An 18,548-nucleotide genomic window follows, 5' to 3' on the forward strand; every position below is an offset into this window, starting at 1 on the left:
ACAAGAAGAACATGTCTCGAGACCCTAAGAGTAAATTTTCCATTTTAAGGTGTTGTAGTAGGCATAGTCTTGAGACCAGTTTAAGAGGTCTCAAGACAACTGAGATTATGTCTCGAGACAAAGTAGCCTCTGTCTTTATCTCAAGACAAGAGCATATCGAATCTAAATTAGTTTTTCCCTATTCTAGGTCTTCAGACAGGGACCTTTTATCTTGAGACAGTCAAACATTGAAACTAAAATAAAAAAAAAAACAAAGGAAGCTTGTCTCGAGACATGCATTCGAATGTCTCGAGACATAGCATAGAAATTTGGAAATTGAATTTGGATTTGATTCCCAACTCCCAAATTGACTTATCTTAACTCCATAACTTGATTAATTAAATTACTAAACGCTATATATGTAAGTTTGTGATTCAAAATGGATGATTCAATTGATATAAATGATATTTGTGCATTGAATGATATGATTATGAAGTAAATTAGCCTGAGTTGCTTCAGTAACATAATGTGACATCACACATTCGAATCCAACAACCAAATCGGGTGTGGGGATTTACAGTTTATTAAGACTTGCTAGCATAATGAAGATATATTATAATCCTTACTAAACAACAGCTAAACTAGTCAAATACAATATAATAATAACAAAACAAGGTAAGCAAGGATTGCTGGCAACAATGACTTTAACGTTCCAATTCGTTCCAACTTCCTCAATCCAATGGATTTTATAGACTCAATCTAATCCAATTCAATTCTCCAAATAAGTTTCTTCAAATGATATGATCTTCATTGATCGGTTAATATAATCCACGATCTCAATTCAACCCAAAAATCAGGTTTAATAAATTTTCAATCATCTAAATATAGAAAGTAGCCTAGCAATGGTTAAAAGAAGTGGACACTTAAACACATCATAATCTAAAGCTTGTTCAAACTCAGTTCATTTACAACCTTATAAATTAATTAGAATGTAGTTCAATACATAATTTAAATATTCGCTGCTTTTTCTTCTGTTGATTTTGCCTTATGTTGGTGTTAAATTCTAACCACACCGATTCATATCAAAGCACGCATAATAATTTAAAACGAGTAAATTGAACTTACTCAATTCAATAAAATTGACTCAATTCTTAAAACATTCTAGAAAGCTTACACCTGAAGCTTGCTGACCTAGTATACAGTCCAATAACTTGTAATTTACAATGTTAATTTCAAATTTATTAGATAGAGACAATAGAGAAATTAAATTTCCTTAGAACTCTATCTTGAAGATGGATTTGCATCTAAGCCAGGGACTCAACTAGAGTAATTACTTTTAATTTTCTTACTTATTTCGTTTTAGCATTTTGGACAATTATTTGAAATTCTCAGTTTGAGTGTTGAAAGTAAATGCTTCCCCTAAAGTCATGCAACGTCTCATACAGAAGGTCAGCCAATGTAGACGGATAAATTGAAAATATTTTCTAAAAATGTTAATAAAATGATTCGAAATAATGTTTCGAGTGCATTAACATCCCGGATACGCATAAATTCAAACATGTTGTGGGTACCACTTGTGATTTTCCAGCTACTCAAAGACGTCCACAATCATAGCTGGTGTTAGCAATTTTGTCTCTAAACAGAATAATTAGGGTAATAATGCATAAGCCTCTTGCCAGCAAAGCAGAAGTATCATGCATGGTTCCCACCACAAAAGTTTCCAAAGACAACCAAAACACTCTCATTTTTCGCTCCTTTGCATATTGATCTAACGCTGCCCTTGCTGCTTTCATACCGGTTGGATCAAGGGCGATGCCCATGTTTTGCGATAAGCATCTCGCAAGCACAACCGCATCCTCTAACGATGCGGACCCACCTTGTGCGAGGAATGGAGCCATTGCATGCAACGCATCCCCGGCGAGTGTCACCGTCCCTTTACAAAATTTGGTTCGAAGCAAATCCCAAGGCGCTCGATACCTTATTTGATCAGTCAGATGTAAGGAGTCGACGTCGCTGTTGTTTATCATCTCCGTTATGTGGTTAGGGAAACCCTTTATTGCTTCCACAGTTGACTCTTTGATGAGCCTCTGGTCTTTCGAAACCATTGAATCTGCTAAATTTAAACCATTTATAGAATTTAGAAATCTGTCAAAAAATTAGACCAGAACAAGGGTTCCACTATTGGATCAGTCTAAGTCTAAAGGCTTCGAATTAAATCAAATTTAAGCTAATGCGTCAATATTATACATAAACCCGATCAACTTCGATCATGGGCTGAAAACCATGACGACATTTGATGTGATGAAAAAGTGAATAAAGTACCTGTGGAAGTTAGCTTCCGAGTTAAAAACCAATAGACGTCATTGTGATTGATGGGCAAAAGTCCAAGGCGAACACCATCATTGTCGAAAAGATAGAAGGCGGTGCCAAATGGATGAAGTGTTTGATAATGAGTCACACCTCTAATGGCGCATGTAGAGAAATGCCTCGACGAGTTTAGTCCAACAATGCTTGCAACCACTGAGTTCACACCATCACATCCAATTATAACCTGCATGCATGCATCCACCTTTATATGACTGATCCGACAGATCGAATATCGACCCCAGAGCATATATATAAAGTATTTATATACCCTGGGCATGAGCATAGTTCCATCATGTAGATGAAGAATGGAATAAGCAGACGTGTTGGCATCTACTTTTATGGAAACCACTTTGCATCCGAAGCGGACGGTATTTGGTGGCAATTCCTCAGCTAATGTCTTCATCAAGTCACTGCGTCTCAAGCATCTACATTCACCACCATTTCTGCCATTCAAACCCAGCTACCTTAGCTTTATCTCTTTAATTAATTTAAAACCATTGATTACATTATATATAGTACATGTATTTTAGTGTGATATGGGAATCTTGGTTTTGTACAATTATAAATTAACAATAATTGCATTTTTATTTGGAAAGTGTTGAATAATCTAGCCAAAAAATACAAGAACGGTAAACTTACCCAACCGGCAAATCTGTGTGCTTACCATCCTTAACCGTAATGTAATGTCCCCTACACGGAACCAAAATCATAGTCAAATTAAATACTTGGTTTTTTTTAAGCTTAAAATTTTACTTCTATTATTTGGTCAAAATATAAACAATTTGCTGGGGAAAATGAAAACCAAACATTTATTAAAGAAATCAAATAAAACCCCTGTTAAAATTAAATTTTAAAAATATATATAAGTTGAGAAAAACGAATAATCTTACGATTGTATGGGAAGAGCAGTTTGCCGAAGTTTAGAGGCAATGCCGAGTTGATTGAGAGCTCGCCACCCGTTTGGTTGCATTATAATACAAGCTCCGGTGGCTCTCAACTTCTCTGATTTTTCTAATACTATACTTTCTACGCCTTTCCTGCATTTACATTCACATTACATGATGCCAAATGCGCTGTGTGGTGTTTCATTTTGACTCAGTATATATTAACTTTTATTTTGATTTTAATGATAGAATTCAGATGTCACATTATTTTTATTTATATAATTAAATTAAAATTAAAATTTTATATATATAATTACATTAAATCAAAGTTGACACATGACATTGTATTTTGGATGAAAATATATATAATTGTGAGAGTGATCTCAAGAAAAATAGAATAAACAAAACAAATTAGACATAAAATATTTATACCATTATTTAACCTTTGACTGAGTTGATGTCATCAACTTGGTTAGAGAAATTATAAAAATATATTTCATAATTAAACTAAGTTATATTATTCAACGCTACTTTAGTTTTTTATTTTAAAGGCATAATGACATTTTTATCCTCTAACTTTACAAAAAAAATTATTTTAGCCATCTATTTAAATTTTCGCCTCTTTTAGCCCTTAAACTTGTATTTTTATCAAATCACCCCAAAATAGATAAAAAAGTTAATGTTTGTTAACTTTGTTAACGTATACACGTAGGTTGTCATATGGATGACATGTTAGAATTTAATTGATTTTTTAATTTTTTAAAATTAAAAATATAAAAATTATTTTAAAAATTAAGAAAACATTAAAATATTAAAGAAGTATAAATATTATAAAATATTTTTTAATTTTAAAAATTAATTAAATGTTGACATGTCATCCATATGGCAATCTATGTATATACTACGTTAGCAAAGTTAACAAACGTTAATTTTCCATCCATTTTGGGTTATTTTAAAATGTAAGTTCGAGAGCTAAAAGAAGTGAAAAATTAAATGGAGGGTTAAAATGATTTTTTTTTTTTTGTAAAGTTGGAGGGCAAAAAAAAAAGTCATTATGCCTATTCTAAAAAACAAAATAAAAAATATGATATGAACTCACACCAATTGCTTTAGTAAAACCTTAATTTTATCACTTAACCGAAGAGTGTTTTTTATATTTTTTATACATTTTAATTTTATTATGCATATTTATACATATTTCATATGTTATTATTATGAATTAGCTTCAAATCACACGTTTCACTATTTTTTTATGTTGTTTTTAAACGCCCTCTATGTTCTAATTAAGGACGTAATTTACACATGCATACATGTGTGATAAAATTTCTAGTATGTATAAAAGTCAATGAGACTTTGGCATTGTTGATTAAGACCAAGACCTTGGATCCTCAAGCACCTAGATTTGAGTCTCACTATGTGCAATTACAATGTAGGGCTTTCCGGCCCTATTTTGTGCACATGTTATGGATGAGTTTTGTTCAATTCTTTATCTATTATGCTTTGTATGAATTTGATTTTAAATTATAGCCACTCAAAATATGTATTTATATTTGTATGAATTTACTTTATTCATAATAATAACACTTCAAAAAAATATTTGTATAAAAAATTAACTTAAAATATTACATAATCAATTGGTTTAAATTTAATTATACAAATATAAAACTATATTATAAAAATTATTTTGATGTATCTGAAATTAAGTATGGAAGCAAAAGAAACTAGAAGCGAAGAAACGGTAGATAAATAGATAAACCTGTGAAGAGCAAGAGCAGTGGCAAGTCCACATATTCCTCCTCCAACAATCACGATCTTTTCTTCGTCACTCTTTTCCATTTCCACTCCACTCTTCTATGCTTCTATTCTTCCTCCAAGGAAACCCTTATCTTTTTATTATATGTGTATATATATATATATATATCACCTCTGCTAATGAATTGCCAAATTCTGTGTGTGTTTTTTTCTCAATAGCTTTAAAGCTACACTTAGATAGAAAGAAATTTGGTACCTCAAGGGTGAGACGCTCTTGTATATCTTGTTTGATTATAGCTTTAGGTTAAATTATTTTTAGGGCAAATTTATTTTTTATTTTTAATTTTAACTAAATGACTTTTTTTGAATTTCAAAAGAAATAATTTTAAATAATAAACTTGTGTTCGAATGCCTTTTACTGAAGCAAGGGAAATTCTAATACGCAAAGTAATTCTTACAAATATCTTAAACATGTTGACATCTAATATATATATTCATAAAAAATTCTTTAAAATAACTGTTGATAAAGTTGTTTAAAAATAAAAACAAAACTATTAAAGAATTATTTTCCATCAATTAGTTAGTTAATAATTAATTAGTGTAACATATAAAGATTGTGAACGTATCATAAACGACATCCGGAAATAGTGTCGTAGTTAATGGCCCACGCGAGACTGGTGAAACAGTGCATACATGCATAAGTTTAAAGTTTGGATAAACTACTCTAAAATAAAATTTATCATATTTTATCACTTTAATTTTTTAAATTTAATTACTCTAATTCAAATAATTATTTGAACTAATCAATACTGCGTTAAAAATTCTATTAATTAACTAACGGATTGTTGATATGATATAGCATATTAACTAATTGAATGACAAATTATTTTTTACAAAAATTTAAAGACTTCTTTATAATTATTACAAAACCTTTTTTTTTTCTTTCTCTTCTCTTTGTAAACCAGAACCGCCACCACCGTTTTCTCTTCTCTTTTGTTCACCACTGTTGCCGGCATGTGCCGAGGCAATATGTATTGCAGCATAAGGGAAAGGTTCCTTGCACATCATTAGGGCGAAGCTAGAATTGTTGAAAAGAGGTTAGGATATTTCTATGAAATGTATAAAATGCGGGGCCTACTTTTAATAAGATAATTTTAAATTTGGGATAACTAGCAAAAAATAAAATAAGTTAAAAGGTTCAATTTGTATTAGATACTATTTATATTTAGATATTACAATTGTTATATTTTATTTTACTAAATTAATATTTAAATACTAATTTGTATTAATTTATTAAATTAAACTAAAAATTACTAAATTTATCATTAAAATTGTTATGTAATAATAAAAATAATATTAATTAACCATTAATTAATTGAATATAATTGAATGAATTGAAAATAATAAAACCCCATCGATAAATAAGACATAGCACGTACATTTATGTGAAGATATGCGTTTTACTTTTTATTTTAAAAATACTTCAATATTATATAACTAATATTGTACACAAAAATTTTGAGTAGACTATTGACTTAAAATTTTGGTGTTAACAATTTTGAAAAGAGTTATAATTTTTTTTTTTGGATATTTTTTAATTATAAAGAGAATCCCTTCAAAAGGATGTAGTTTGCTTTAAGAGTTGTTGAGACTTAATATTAAAATTGAGTATGACGAGATGATTACTTGATAATTTGATTGGATTGGATTCAATGGTTTTTGAGACTTGATTTTGAATCAATAATGTTCGCTTGGTCGTCGAGACTTGATCTTGAAGTTGAGTTTATAAAAAATTTGGATCCAAGGGTTTTTGAGATCTGATGTTGGATGGTTGAGTTTGATGTTCGCTCTAAGGGTCATCAAGACTTAATCTTCAAAATGAGTTTAGACCTCCTTTATCCAGTTGATTTGGATTGAAAGACGACTTCCTTTCGATTGAACTATATTAGAAGGCACTTCTCTCACGAACGAGTATGACTTTCGTCAAAATTTCTTTAAGTCCTTTAGTTTCTTTAGAGAAGTTTTGGATTTTTGAACTTGTGCGTGTAAAATGGCTTAGGGTGATCCTTTTTTAGAATGTCAATTACTTGGATAAAAGAGAATTGTTGTAGAATTTAACTTCATTAGATGATTCTACAAGAATTTAAACTCTTTATTTATTATTTATTATTTATTAATTTATTTAATTAAAATAAAATAACCATTTAATATTATCACTTAATTATTTAATTTAATTAGTGATAATTTTCACCAATGATACTTCTAACTTTACCTCAACTGATTTTAATCTCAGCGTTATAATATTCGATCTCACTACTATAATAACTCAACTCACTCCCATAACTATTTTTAATCTCATTAAAATTAAATTAATCACCCATCAAAAGCGACTTCAAGTAATCATTATCAAAAGATAAGTAAATATATATAATACTCTAAAATTGTATTTGTACAATGTTTCAAATATGAGCACGTTGCGTATCCATATATTTTACTCTGCTTTGATGTCTCAAAAATCAATGTAAATAAATTAGTTATATTATATACACATTAAATGATAATATTATTTTGAGTTGTAAAATCAATAACTTGTATGTTATAAATTATAAGTAATATTTTTGCTTTGGTAGAGATTTCTATTTATTATTTTAATTGATATTATTAATAAAACAATTATAATTTAGTTTTTAGTCTAATCATAATATTAATAATATTTTTCATATTTATTGAAAAGAAACATGAAAGTACAAAAGTACAAATATCGTTATATTATATACGTTATACTTCTAATATACATAATAATAAAAATATTAATATTGGTTCATAAAAATAATTAATGTGTTTATTGAAAATATGTTTTTATTCAATGATTTTTTAAAAAAAATTAATGTTATAAGTGGATTAACAATATTTTTACTGTGATAAAATTACATTTGTAATATATTGTTTTAATTAATATTATTATTAAGATAATTAAGGCTTCCTTGACGATAAAACTATGGCAAATTGACAATTTATTAAACCATATCTTTAAGTTTAGCTGATATTGTGGAATGAATGAATTCCATCAGATTAGATCAAGTCCCTTGAATCAAGGAAGTTAGATTAGATTGAAACGTTGAAGTCTTAAATGTTAACAATTCATGTTTACCTTGATTGTTTATATTATATGGTATTACGCTATTTTAGTTGTTGGTCAATAGGGATTGTGATGGATTTTCATTATGTTAGCAAGTCTTAAAAACTCTATATAATTGAGAGACTTGCATAAGTTATGTACAGATTATAAAGAGCATTTATCTGTTCAAATAAGGAACATTATTTTTTAGAGTACATTTGTGATTGTAAAACCTTTGTGTTGTAATTTTACAGTCTAAGTTCTCAATAGGAGAATTTAGTAACATGTGATCTAGTCTTTAAAGGTACAAAAGTTAAGAGTCACCACAATAACATGATAGATTTAGGTTATTGGTTGTAATTATTTGGAGATAGAGGATTTTTTTCACTGAATTAGACTTTGCAGACGTAAGGAAACCAAGCTGTGTAAACAAGCTTTGTTGTCTCTTGTTTTGTTTTTGTACTATCATAACCTATTTTCACAAATCACTTCTACTAATACTTTGCTTGTTACTTGGCAATTGTTTCATGTCAATAGATAATATGTTATCATATCTAAAAAAATGTGAAAGTAGAAAACTATATGTACGATTGGATTATAGGCATTATTTTTTTTTAATATCCATAATAATATAGATAATGGTTTGCAGGAACGGATTTAGGATTTTACTATAAGGGGTGAAACTTTTAAATCTGAATAACTTTTTTTAACGTAAAAAAGTGTTAATTCTTCTCGGATACTTTTTTTTTCTTATCAAATAAATCAAACTAATGTTTTTTAAAAAGCATGAACAATTTAACTGTAAAAAAATTAGAAGAACAAAATCACATTATATAAAATTAAATTCTTTCCAATATGCAAAAAAGATAACTATTACTATACTAAAAATTTCATAAATATCATTATAATTCCAAAAATTAAATTAAAAAAACTTGGCCTTAGTCCTATTTCTCAATACTAGGCATCCTAAATTGCACATTCTGCTTTTTTATAAGATCGAACTCATCAATGATAGAATCTGTTAAAAATTCTCGAGCTATTTATTTTTCGATGTATGCCACCAAGTAAGTTGAAAGAAAATCATCCTCCATTCTGTTGCGAAGCCTTGTCTTCATAATTCTCATGGTTGAAAATGCTCATTCGGTTGTTGCAGTGGACACAGGAAGAGTTGGCACAAGACAAATAATTCTATCAAGAAGAGGATAAATATTTGACTTATTTGTCTTAGTTAGCACTTGACACAACTCGGCAATTGTAGAAGCTTTCTACAACTTCGTGTTTTGATGAACATTAAGTTGAAAATGCTCCAATTGAATCTTCATGTATAGCTTTTCTTGCTCCGTAAAATCGTCGGATAAAAATCATTCATAAGCTTACAGATATCTTTCACCCGAAAAACTTTGTAATTATTGCATGGATCCAAAGCGGAGCTGAGAACAAGTAACTCCACTACCTCATCATTAAAGCGAGAATTCATTTCTATTAGCAACGAATCGATACCAAGAATGAATATATCAAAAAGATAGTGATGCTCAACTATACAATTGTGAGGTTCTCTCTCTGGATGCGAGACCGACCTCGACCAGCTTTTTAAGAAGCACTTAAATTGGGGACTTCTATCTCATTATTTTTACAAAATAACTTCACTTTCTCAAACAAAGGATCTCACTCATGTTTTCTGAATTTCTAAAGAAGCGTTTTAGTTGATGACACCAGCTGCATCGCATTTAGTATATCCTACGATTTATACAGAATGTTGAGAAACTGATTAATTATTATTGCTTTTTGACACTCTTTTCTTGAAAAAAGACTTGATCTTTTTGTTGACCATAATTTAGTCAAAAAATTTGAAGACTGTAATAATATATTAAACAACAACATATAAGGAAAAAGAAAAAATAATAAGTCACATAAATAAAGAAAAAAAAATAGTAAGTAGCCAAGTGGAAGATAATCTATATTTTTTTTACTCTGTACTCTCAATCTCGGCATCAAACTCTTTTCTTTTTCTCTCAATAGTGTCGGCACTTTACTAGAGGAATAATTCCTTAGTAAGACGGACAAATCAAAATACAAAAAGGTCACTAAGCTAATATGTATAAATATGAGCTAAATCAATATTTGATTATTATTAAAGTTATATAATTAAAAACTGAAAAATAATTTGTTAATATAAAGTATAATCTTATAGACTTAAGAGGGCAAATTATATTAAATACAATTTGGTCAAGGGAGCGAATGTTATATAATATGGACACCAAAATTAAAATATATGATAATTTATATAAAAAATTCAAAAATTTGAAAATTCATAGGGAGTGTCCCCTCGCGCCCCTTAGATCCATCCCTTAGTTTGTAAAATATTTAATGTGAAATCCTACATTGAATTGTTTATTCAATCAACATTTTATTCAATAAATAATTTTTTTTAAGGTTTAAATAAAACATTTGACCTCAAATCGTAATGGTTTTTTCACTTAGATATTTGAAAGGTTTTGCTATTGTCAAAAATGGTACTTAAACTATGATCTTGTTACACAAATTACTCTTAACTATTTACATTGTTAAAAAAATTCTTAACTAATCCTGTTGTGCCATGTGCTAAAAATTAGTTAAACTTATTTTCTTTATTCTCTCTCTCTTCTTCTTCCTCCTCTAGCTCTCCTAGTAAACTCTTCTTTTTAACTCTCTCTCAAAACCTCACCCAACTTTTAAACCACTACTTTAAATAACACAAACTTGGCCGCCTTGTAGACATTCTCCATAGGCAGCAATTGCGGGTTTTGCTTTAAATGCACTCCTACATTGTTGTGAATGTATGGGGAACTTTGCGAACTTCAACTCGATGACAAGTTACTAATAGTTTTCATATTTTTGAAGTCGTAATCATTAGTGACATGATGAGCCATTTTATCTAATAACTTCAAGAAATTGATTGATATATTTTACTTGAATAACGTGATAAGAACATTACTTGATCTGATAGGAGAGAATAATGTGACACACCGCAATTCATTCTAAAAAAATTGCATATACAATATCATCATTATTTCTAAGTGCTTTTTGACATATATATATATATATATATATATATAAGTGGCTACACGTTCAGATTGTTTAATTTCATTGACATAAATTTTTATGTTGGTTGGGAAATGGCTTATATGTAATTTTCATTATCGTTATTTTCAATGATGCCTTTGCCTAGAAATCTTCGTTCATTATTCAATTTATTTGTCACTTGCTTAAATTTTACGAGGCCCTTATCTTATCCATAATCTCACTTGCATGTTTCATTTGTTGATGGTAGTTGTGAATGATAGGAGCAAGGAATGAGAGAGCCATTTGAGGTGTGATGGTTTGTAACACCCCCTACCCGTATCTGTCGCCGGAATAGAGTACGAGGCATTACCGAGAAGCACAAAACACTTACAGATAATTTAAATATATTTTCATAACAATTTGTTTCGATTTCATACTATTTCATATTTAAGCTTTATTCACTAAAGTATTTGAAATATCATCTTTATGCAAATAGCACACATGAGGTACATAATTCTATAATTATGAATGAACACATTTATCAAATATATTCCATGTTTTTATATATATCATAGTTTCATATTTCCATGTATCAATTACCATCACTTCCTCGTATTTCAGACAAATACGCGTAACAATTCATAAATATGCAATTCATTAACTCTTCCTACCAATTACGATTTAAATTGCCAAATCACTTATTGAGCCCAATTTCAATGTTCACTAAAATTTATCATATAAATTTTGATGTACGTATTCATCAATAAATTCCATGTACAAATATCATCATCTTATATTTCCACATACATTTGCTTTCCACATTTATGAATTCAAATAGCATATACAATACATACCAATGTATTTCAAGTACGTTTTCATGATATTTCATTTCGAACTCAGATTATTTTATACTAGAAGTTTTCTCATTAACTCTTTTGGAGTACCAATTCATACGGATAATACACTCAAGGCGTAGAAATATATAATCACAAATGAATTCATCCATCAACCAAGTTTTATGCTCATGTCTCATCAACTCGTATTTCCTTATGTCACATAATTCCATGTAATACTTACCAAACTTCTTCAAATTAGTGAACATCTTACGGAATTGAGTACTTCGTTTTTTCGATGCTATAGTTCAACTATGGTCTTACACATCTTTACATAATGATGCCATAGCCCAGCTATGGTCTTACACGTAATCACATATCTCATCGATGTCATATCCCGATATGGTCTTATACTGAGAGCATATATCACACCGATGCCATATCCCGATATGGTCTTATCTGTAAATCACTTGTCACTTGTCACTTGTCACTTGTAGCCAAAGCTACCACTATTCACCGATCGTAGCTGGTGCTATCATTTTCATCGATCGGTAGCCGGCTACCACTTTTCATCGATCGTAGCCGGGCTACCACTTTTCATCGATTAGGTAGCGAAGCTACCACTTTTCATCGATCGTAGTGAAGCTACCACTTTTCACTTGTCATTTGCCATTGATCAGATAAGTGTAGCCGAAGCTATCACTTATCACTTTCACTTGTCCTTAATCATATAAGTGTAGCCGAAGTTATTACTTATCACTTTCATTTGTCCTTGATCAGATAAGTGTAGCCGAAGCTATCACTTATCACTTGTTTCCATGGTCCAACCATGGTCTTTTCCTTCAATTCATCTTGTCACTGAACTGAAATGCTTAATTTGATCATTTATTCAATTTTCATGCTTTTACATTATTCACGATTTTATCATCAATACATATGAAATAACTCATCATAAAATTCATAAAATTAACAAATAATCACTAAAATTTAGCCATATAAACTCACAAGTTCAATTTTTTTATTATAACAATAATCATAATTTCATAATAAATATTCTAAATAAAACATTATATCATTTCTAATCCAACACTCATCGATTATAACCGGGCATGTGATCAATTTATACACGAGTCATTCATATATATGTATATTTTTCCTCCTCCTCCTCTCCATCCACATCCTTAGTATAAACAACACACTTGTAAGTAACATTATCCATAATTTTCATTATCTACTTATGTGAATATTCAAGCTATCCATCTGTGTCATAGTCACTAAATTATTTTTATTTTGAGCTATAGAACTCCAAATTAAGATCCGCTAATTTTCTATGAAACTAGACTCATATACCTTCTTACTATAAAAAATTCATAATTTTTGGTTGGGCCAATTAATACAGTTTATTCATTGAAGTCTTCCCTGTTCTGCTGTCTGACAGTTCCGACCCTTCTTTACTAAAAAATAATTATCTTCTTGTACAGGATTCGAATGATGTCCTCGTTTGTTTCTCTTGAAATAGACTCATTCAGGATTCTAAACATATAAATTTAAGCCCCTAATTATTTTTATCCAATTTTTTATGATTTTCCAAAGTCAGAACAGGGGAACTCGAAATCATTCTGACCTTGTCTCACAAAAGTTATTGTATCTGATGATTTACAATTCCATTGCTTACATAATTTCTTTTATAAGAAACTAGACTCAATAAGCTTTAATTTCATATTTTATTCATCCTCTAATTCGATTTATATAATTTTTAGTGATTTTTCAAAGTTAGACTACTGCTGCTGTCTAAAACAGTTTTAGTGCAAAATGTTTATTTCCATTTTGCCCCAAATTTCACAATTCATACAATTCAGTCCTTGCTCAATTAACCCTTCAATTAAGATAATTTTCTTAATTAACACTTTTTCTAGACATTATAAGTTATTTCATAATTTTTGAAATTCAGAATTTCCATATGAAACTTTAACTTCAAACTCTTTTACAATTAGGTCCCAAACATTCACTTTCTATTCAATTCTTTCAATAAAATCAGCATATAAATAATTTAAAGCTCTAATTCCATGCCAAATCATCATATACTTCCAGCACATATTCATAACAACTTTCAATTTCTTTCATAGAATAAAAACTAATGAATTCAACAAGTGGACCTAGTTGTAAAAGTCACAAAACATAAAAATTTCAAGGAGAAAGCAAGAATTAAACTTACATGAAGCTAGAGTATGAAAACCAGCTTGAACCCTCCTCCATGGCTGTTTTTCAGCTGATGAATATGAAGAGAAATGAAGATAATTCTAGATATTCCAATTTAGTCCCATTTTTATTTAGCCAATTTTGGCAATTTTTCAATTTTGCCCTTATTTCATCCATTTCCTGATTTTTCTCTGCTATTGCCGCCCAAAATATCTCCTTTAGGACTATTTTCACTTTGGGTCCTTCCTCATTTGACAATTGAGCTATTTAATCCTTCTAGCAACTTTTACACCCTTTTCAATTTAGTCCTTTTTATTTAATTAACCACCCAAACGTAAAAATTTTCTGACTAAATTTTAATACTACCTCACCAACACTCCATAAATATTTCTAAAATATTTATGGCTCGATTTATGAAGTTGAGGTCTCGATACCTCATTCTCGACCCAATTTACCTAATTAATTCTTTTAAATCACCAAATTCACTAATTCAAAAATGCTTTTATATTCGCATTTGACTCATAGGTATTAATTTATTAAATTTTTAACTCACCCGTCGGATTTAGTGATCTCAAATCTCTATTTCCGATACCACTGAAAATTAGGTTGTTACAACTCTCCCCCCCTTTAGGGATTTTCGTCCCCGAAAATCTTATCAGAAAAGAGGTTAAGGTTTCAGCATAAATCCTTCATCCTGTAATGTTGCCTAAGAACCTTACACTGTACTCGATTACTTTAAATTTTCTGAATGTCATTATACAATATTAATTAAGTAATCATCACTCGCAAAGTAAACAAAACTTCATTACTCAGAGCATACATATCTACGTTTACTCTTCTCAAAGGTTAATCGATAGCTACTCACAATCTTTCAACAACTCAAATCATCATCACTGTATTAAATTCAAATTTTTCTATAATATTCGATGCTTTAAACTCTTGGAATCAAGAATTTTTTTATTTTTTTTATTTTTTTATTTTTCAGACTATCCGTCTATTTACCCATGAATACATAAAATTCATTTCCAAACTCGAGGATCAATTTACATACATATATCTCAATTTACCTTCTAACTGAATAACTTGTTCTGATTAAAACATCTAATTCCATCTTAACTGTCAAACAATATTAACCTTTCAAAACAATTTCCTCTTCAAGTTGTTAGAACAACTCAAACACATAATCTTTCACAATTTCCGTAATATGCTAGTCAAAAAGCTTTATTAACGGCATTAGTTCAAACAAAACACTACATCTCGATTTATCTCGTTGACCTTAATCAATATTACCTAATAAAAGGAAATTAATATAAAAATTTAGCTTGAACAGTCACAATCCACACTTTGTCGATGCCAATTTTCTTAAGAAAACTCGAAGAATTCCTGATAACACATTCTTTAGATATCATACCTGGATAAGTTGATTGTCCTCTTCTTTAACTGTGGCATCACTTAATTTGAATGATTTTCCAAACAGTCTATCATCTCTTCCAGAACCGTTTTTACTTGCTAAACCATTTTAATCTCTGACTATATTATTAATTATTCCACTTTTTGAACTCTTTTGTTTCACACTTGTGAACTTATTCAATATAAATTTCATAAACTTTATTATATAATGTAACGCCCCGTACCTGAGACCGTTACCAGAGTCGAACACGGGGTGTTAACGGACATAATTCATTTGCTTACACAGTTCATTTAAAATTTCTAGACAAGCCATTAACGCATCACAGTCACTTTAAAATCATATCTCGAGTTCCAAAACTCAAAACCGATTCCATAAATTTTTCCTGAAACTAGACTCATATATCCATCTACAAATTTTTTCTAGAATTTTTGGTCGGGCCAATTAGTACAGTTTATTAGTTAAAGTCTCCCTGTTTGTGGTTCGACTACTCGACCTTCATGCATTACGACTTAGATATCTCCTGCATGCAGGCTTCAATACTTATGCCATTTGTTTCTAATGAAACTAGACTCGTACATATAAAACATGACTTCTAATTGTCTCGGTTAATTTATAGTGAATTTCCAAAGTCGAATAGGGGATCCGAAATCGCCTGCTGCTTTCACGAAAACTTAAACATATCATAAATTACGGCTCATATGGTCGTTCCGTTTCTTTCATATGAAAATAGACTCATCAAGATTCGATTACATAATTTATTCATTATTTAATTACATTTCTACTATTTTAGTGATTTTCAAACTCACATCATCGCTCATCGTCAAGATCTAGTTTAAGGTAAATTTCACCTATTTCATAGTTTTCCATGAATCAACTAGCCATTTGTCATACATATCACCAAAATGATCGTGATTAACCATTCCAATGGCTAATCATTACCAAGCATTTCCATACCACTCAATGAACAATATACAAAATGATTATAATGCTATGCTCAAAATATATATAAGCCATTTTCGCATGGCTATCCGAATATATACATTACCAAAAGGTACTTGATTAACAACAAAGGTCATCCTATACATGCCATTATCAAAGTTCAACTAAAAGAGTACCAAAAGGGCTTTGATAGTGTGGACGACTTCGACTTTGACACTCTCGAGTCCGATGGTGATGAACAAAATCTATAAAGCAGAGAATCAAAGCAACAGAATAAGCATTTTAATGCTTAGTAAGTTTAAGTAATGAAATTATTTACGACTAAAGTATAGCGTTCATATGACTAAATGAATAATTGCATATACGCATGTTCCCAAAATCATACTTACTTCACGCTTCAACCAAGACATTCATACACGGGGATCAAACCTAACTAAGGTAGGAAGTTTGTTAATCAATTGGCGAATACTATTTAAAAGGAGTCAACTTTACGATGCATATCTGAAACATACCTTATCGTTTGGATTTTATGAGCGTATTAACTGAAATTATTACAGCAAGATCGCTCATTTCCAAACCCAAGTACCTTCGGATTTAGCGGATATAACAACTCGCACAAATGCCTTCGGGACTTAGCAGGATATAGTAACTTCGCACAAATGCCTTCGGGACTTAGCCCGAATATAGTAACTCGCACAAATGCCTTGGGACTTAGCCGGATATAGTCACTAGCACAAATGCCTTCGGATCTTAGTCCGGTTATCATCCGAATAATCATGCACATATATCAATAAATCATAACACATCTATATTTCATTTTCATTACTAGAATTCAAACACAAGACACTTATCAACCATTACCATTTTCTACTCAATAGCCACATACAAAGGGCATGATTTTGATTTGCTTTATAACATGATCTCTATACGCATTAATTTGCCCGTTATAAGTATAAACCAATTACCTCAATATATAATTCAAGTAGAATCATTATATCACCGTTTATTTGTTATGCTTATATGTCATGACTTAATCAAATCATAAACTAAGTTCCATTACTCAAGACTTACCTCGGATGTTGTCGAACGACTTCAACGGCTATTCAATTACTTTTTCCTTTCCTTTATCAGATTTAGTTCCCCTTTGCTCTTGAGCTTAATTTAACAAATAAATTGATTTAATCATTTTGAACATCAAAGAGAAACTCAAGGTACTTAGCCCATATATACATTAGACATTAGAGTCATATATATATGAAATCATGAATCAAATTCAACATATTAGCCAATATTCTCCTTTAGCCGATTATCTAAGTCAAGATAAAATCATCAATATGCTTACCTATAGCCAAATGTGCAACATCAATCTATGTATTCATTCATGTGGTCGAATATACATATTCCAATATGATATCATTTCCATTTCATTCAACACTTAACATTTACCACATATCAATTAACCAATTTTGTTTATAATTACAAAACTCTTCATCTATTCATGCTCTCATATTCGGTCATCCATACCTATACTAACCATATAACTAAATAATTTTAAGTTTAAACACAAATACAACATTTTAGCACCATGGCGAACACCTCATGAAGTTGCTAAGACCCATCCTTTTCAAATTCTCACACACTCACATCCAATCCTTTTTATTAAGCACTCAAACTCAATCATCTTCATGCCTCATCACCACAACATCAAACACCAACCAAGAAAGACAACATCCATGGCCGAGTATCATCTCCATCAAATAGCAAAAATTTAAACCATGGGCTAGGTAGAATTTAAACTAACAACTAAAAATATGCATGAATTTCATGGAATAACATCAAACATACCTCAACCTAGTTACAAGCATGGCCGAACTTCTTCAAACCTTTTTTTCTTTCTTTTACTTGGTTTTTCGGCCAAGAAGAACCAAACTCTCACTTTGTTTTCATCACCCCCAATTTCCATTACTTTATTACTAACCTTTTATTTTATTATTTCTAACACAAAATATTAACACAAAATGTTT

At 30.0% G+C, this 18,548-nt stretch overlaps 1 protein-coding gene across 1 annotated transcript; it reads right to left on the reverse strand.

The window, feature by feature from the left end:
* Positions 1-1,419: 1,419 nt before the first annotated feature.
* On the reverse strand, positions 1,420-5,114 carry LOC108451635 (monooxygenase 1-like). The gene is made up of 6 exons (XM_017749302.2): positions 4,987-5,114; positions 3,237-3,383; positions 2,986-3,036; positions 2,615-2,789; positions 2,302-2,530; positions 1,420-2,089 (listed from the first exon to the last, which is right to left on the reverse strand). Exons 1-6 carry the CDS (start codon positions 5,064-5,066, stop codon positions 1,572-1,574), a joined length of 1,200 nt encoding a protein of 399 aa, XP_017604791.1. The 5' UTR covers positions 5,067-5,114; the 3' UTR covers positions 1,420-1,571.
* Positions 5,115-18,548: the final 13,434 nt, after the last annotated feature.

This window comes from Gossypium arboreum, chromosome 11, assembly GCF_025698485.1.
Source record: "Gossypium arboreum isolate Shixiya-1 chromosome 11, ASM2569848v2, whole genome shotgun sequence".
NCBI lineage: Eukaryota > Viridiplantae > Streptophyta > Magnoliopsida > Malvales > Malvaceae > Gossypium > Gossypium arboreum.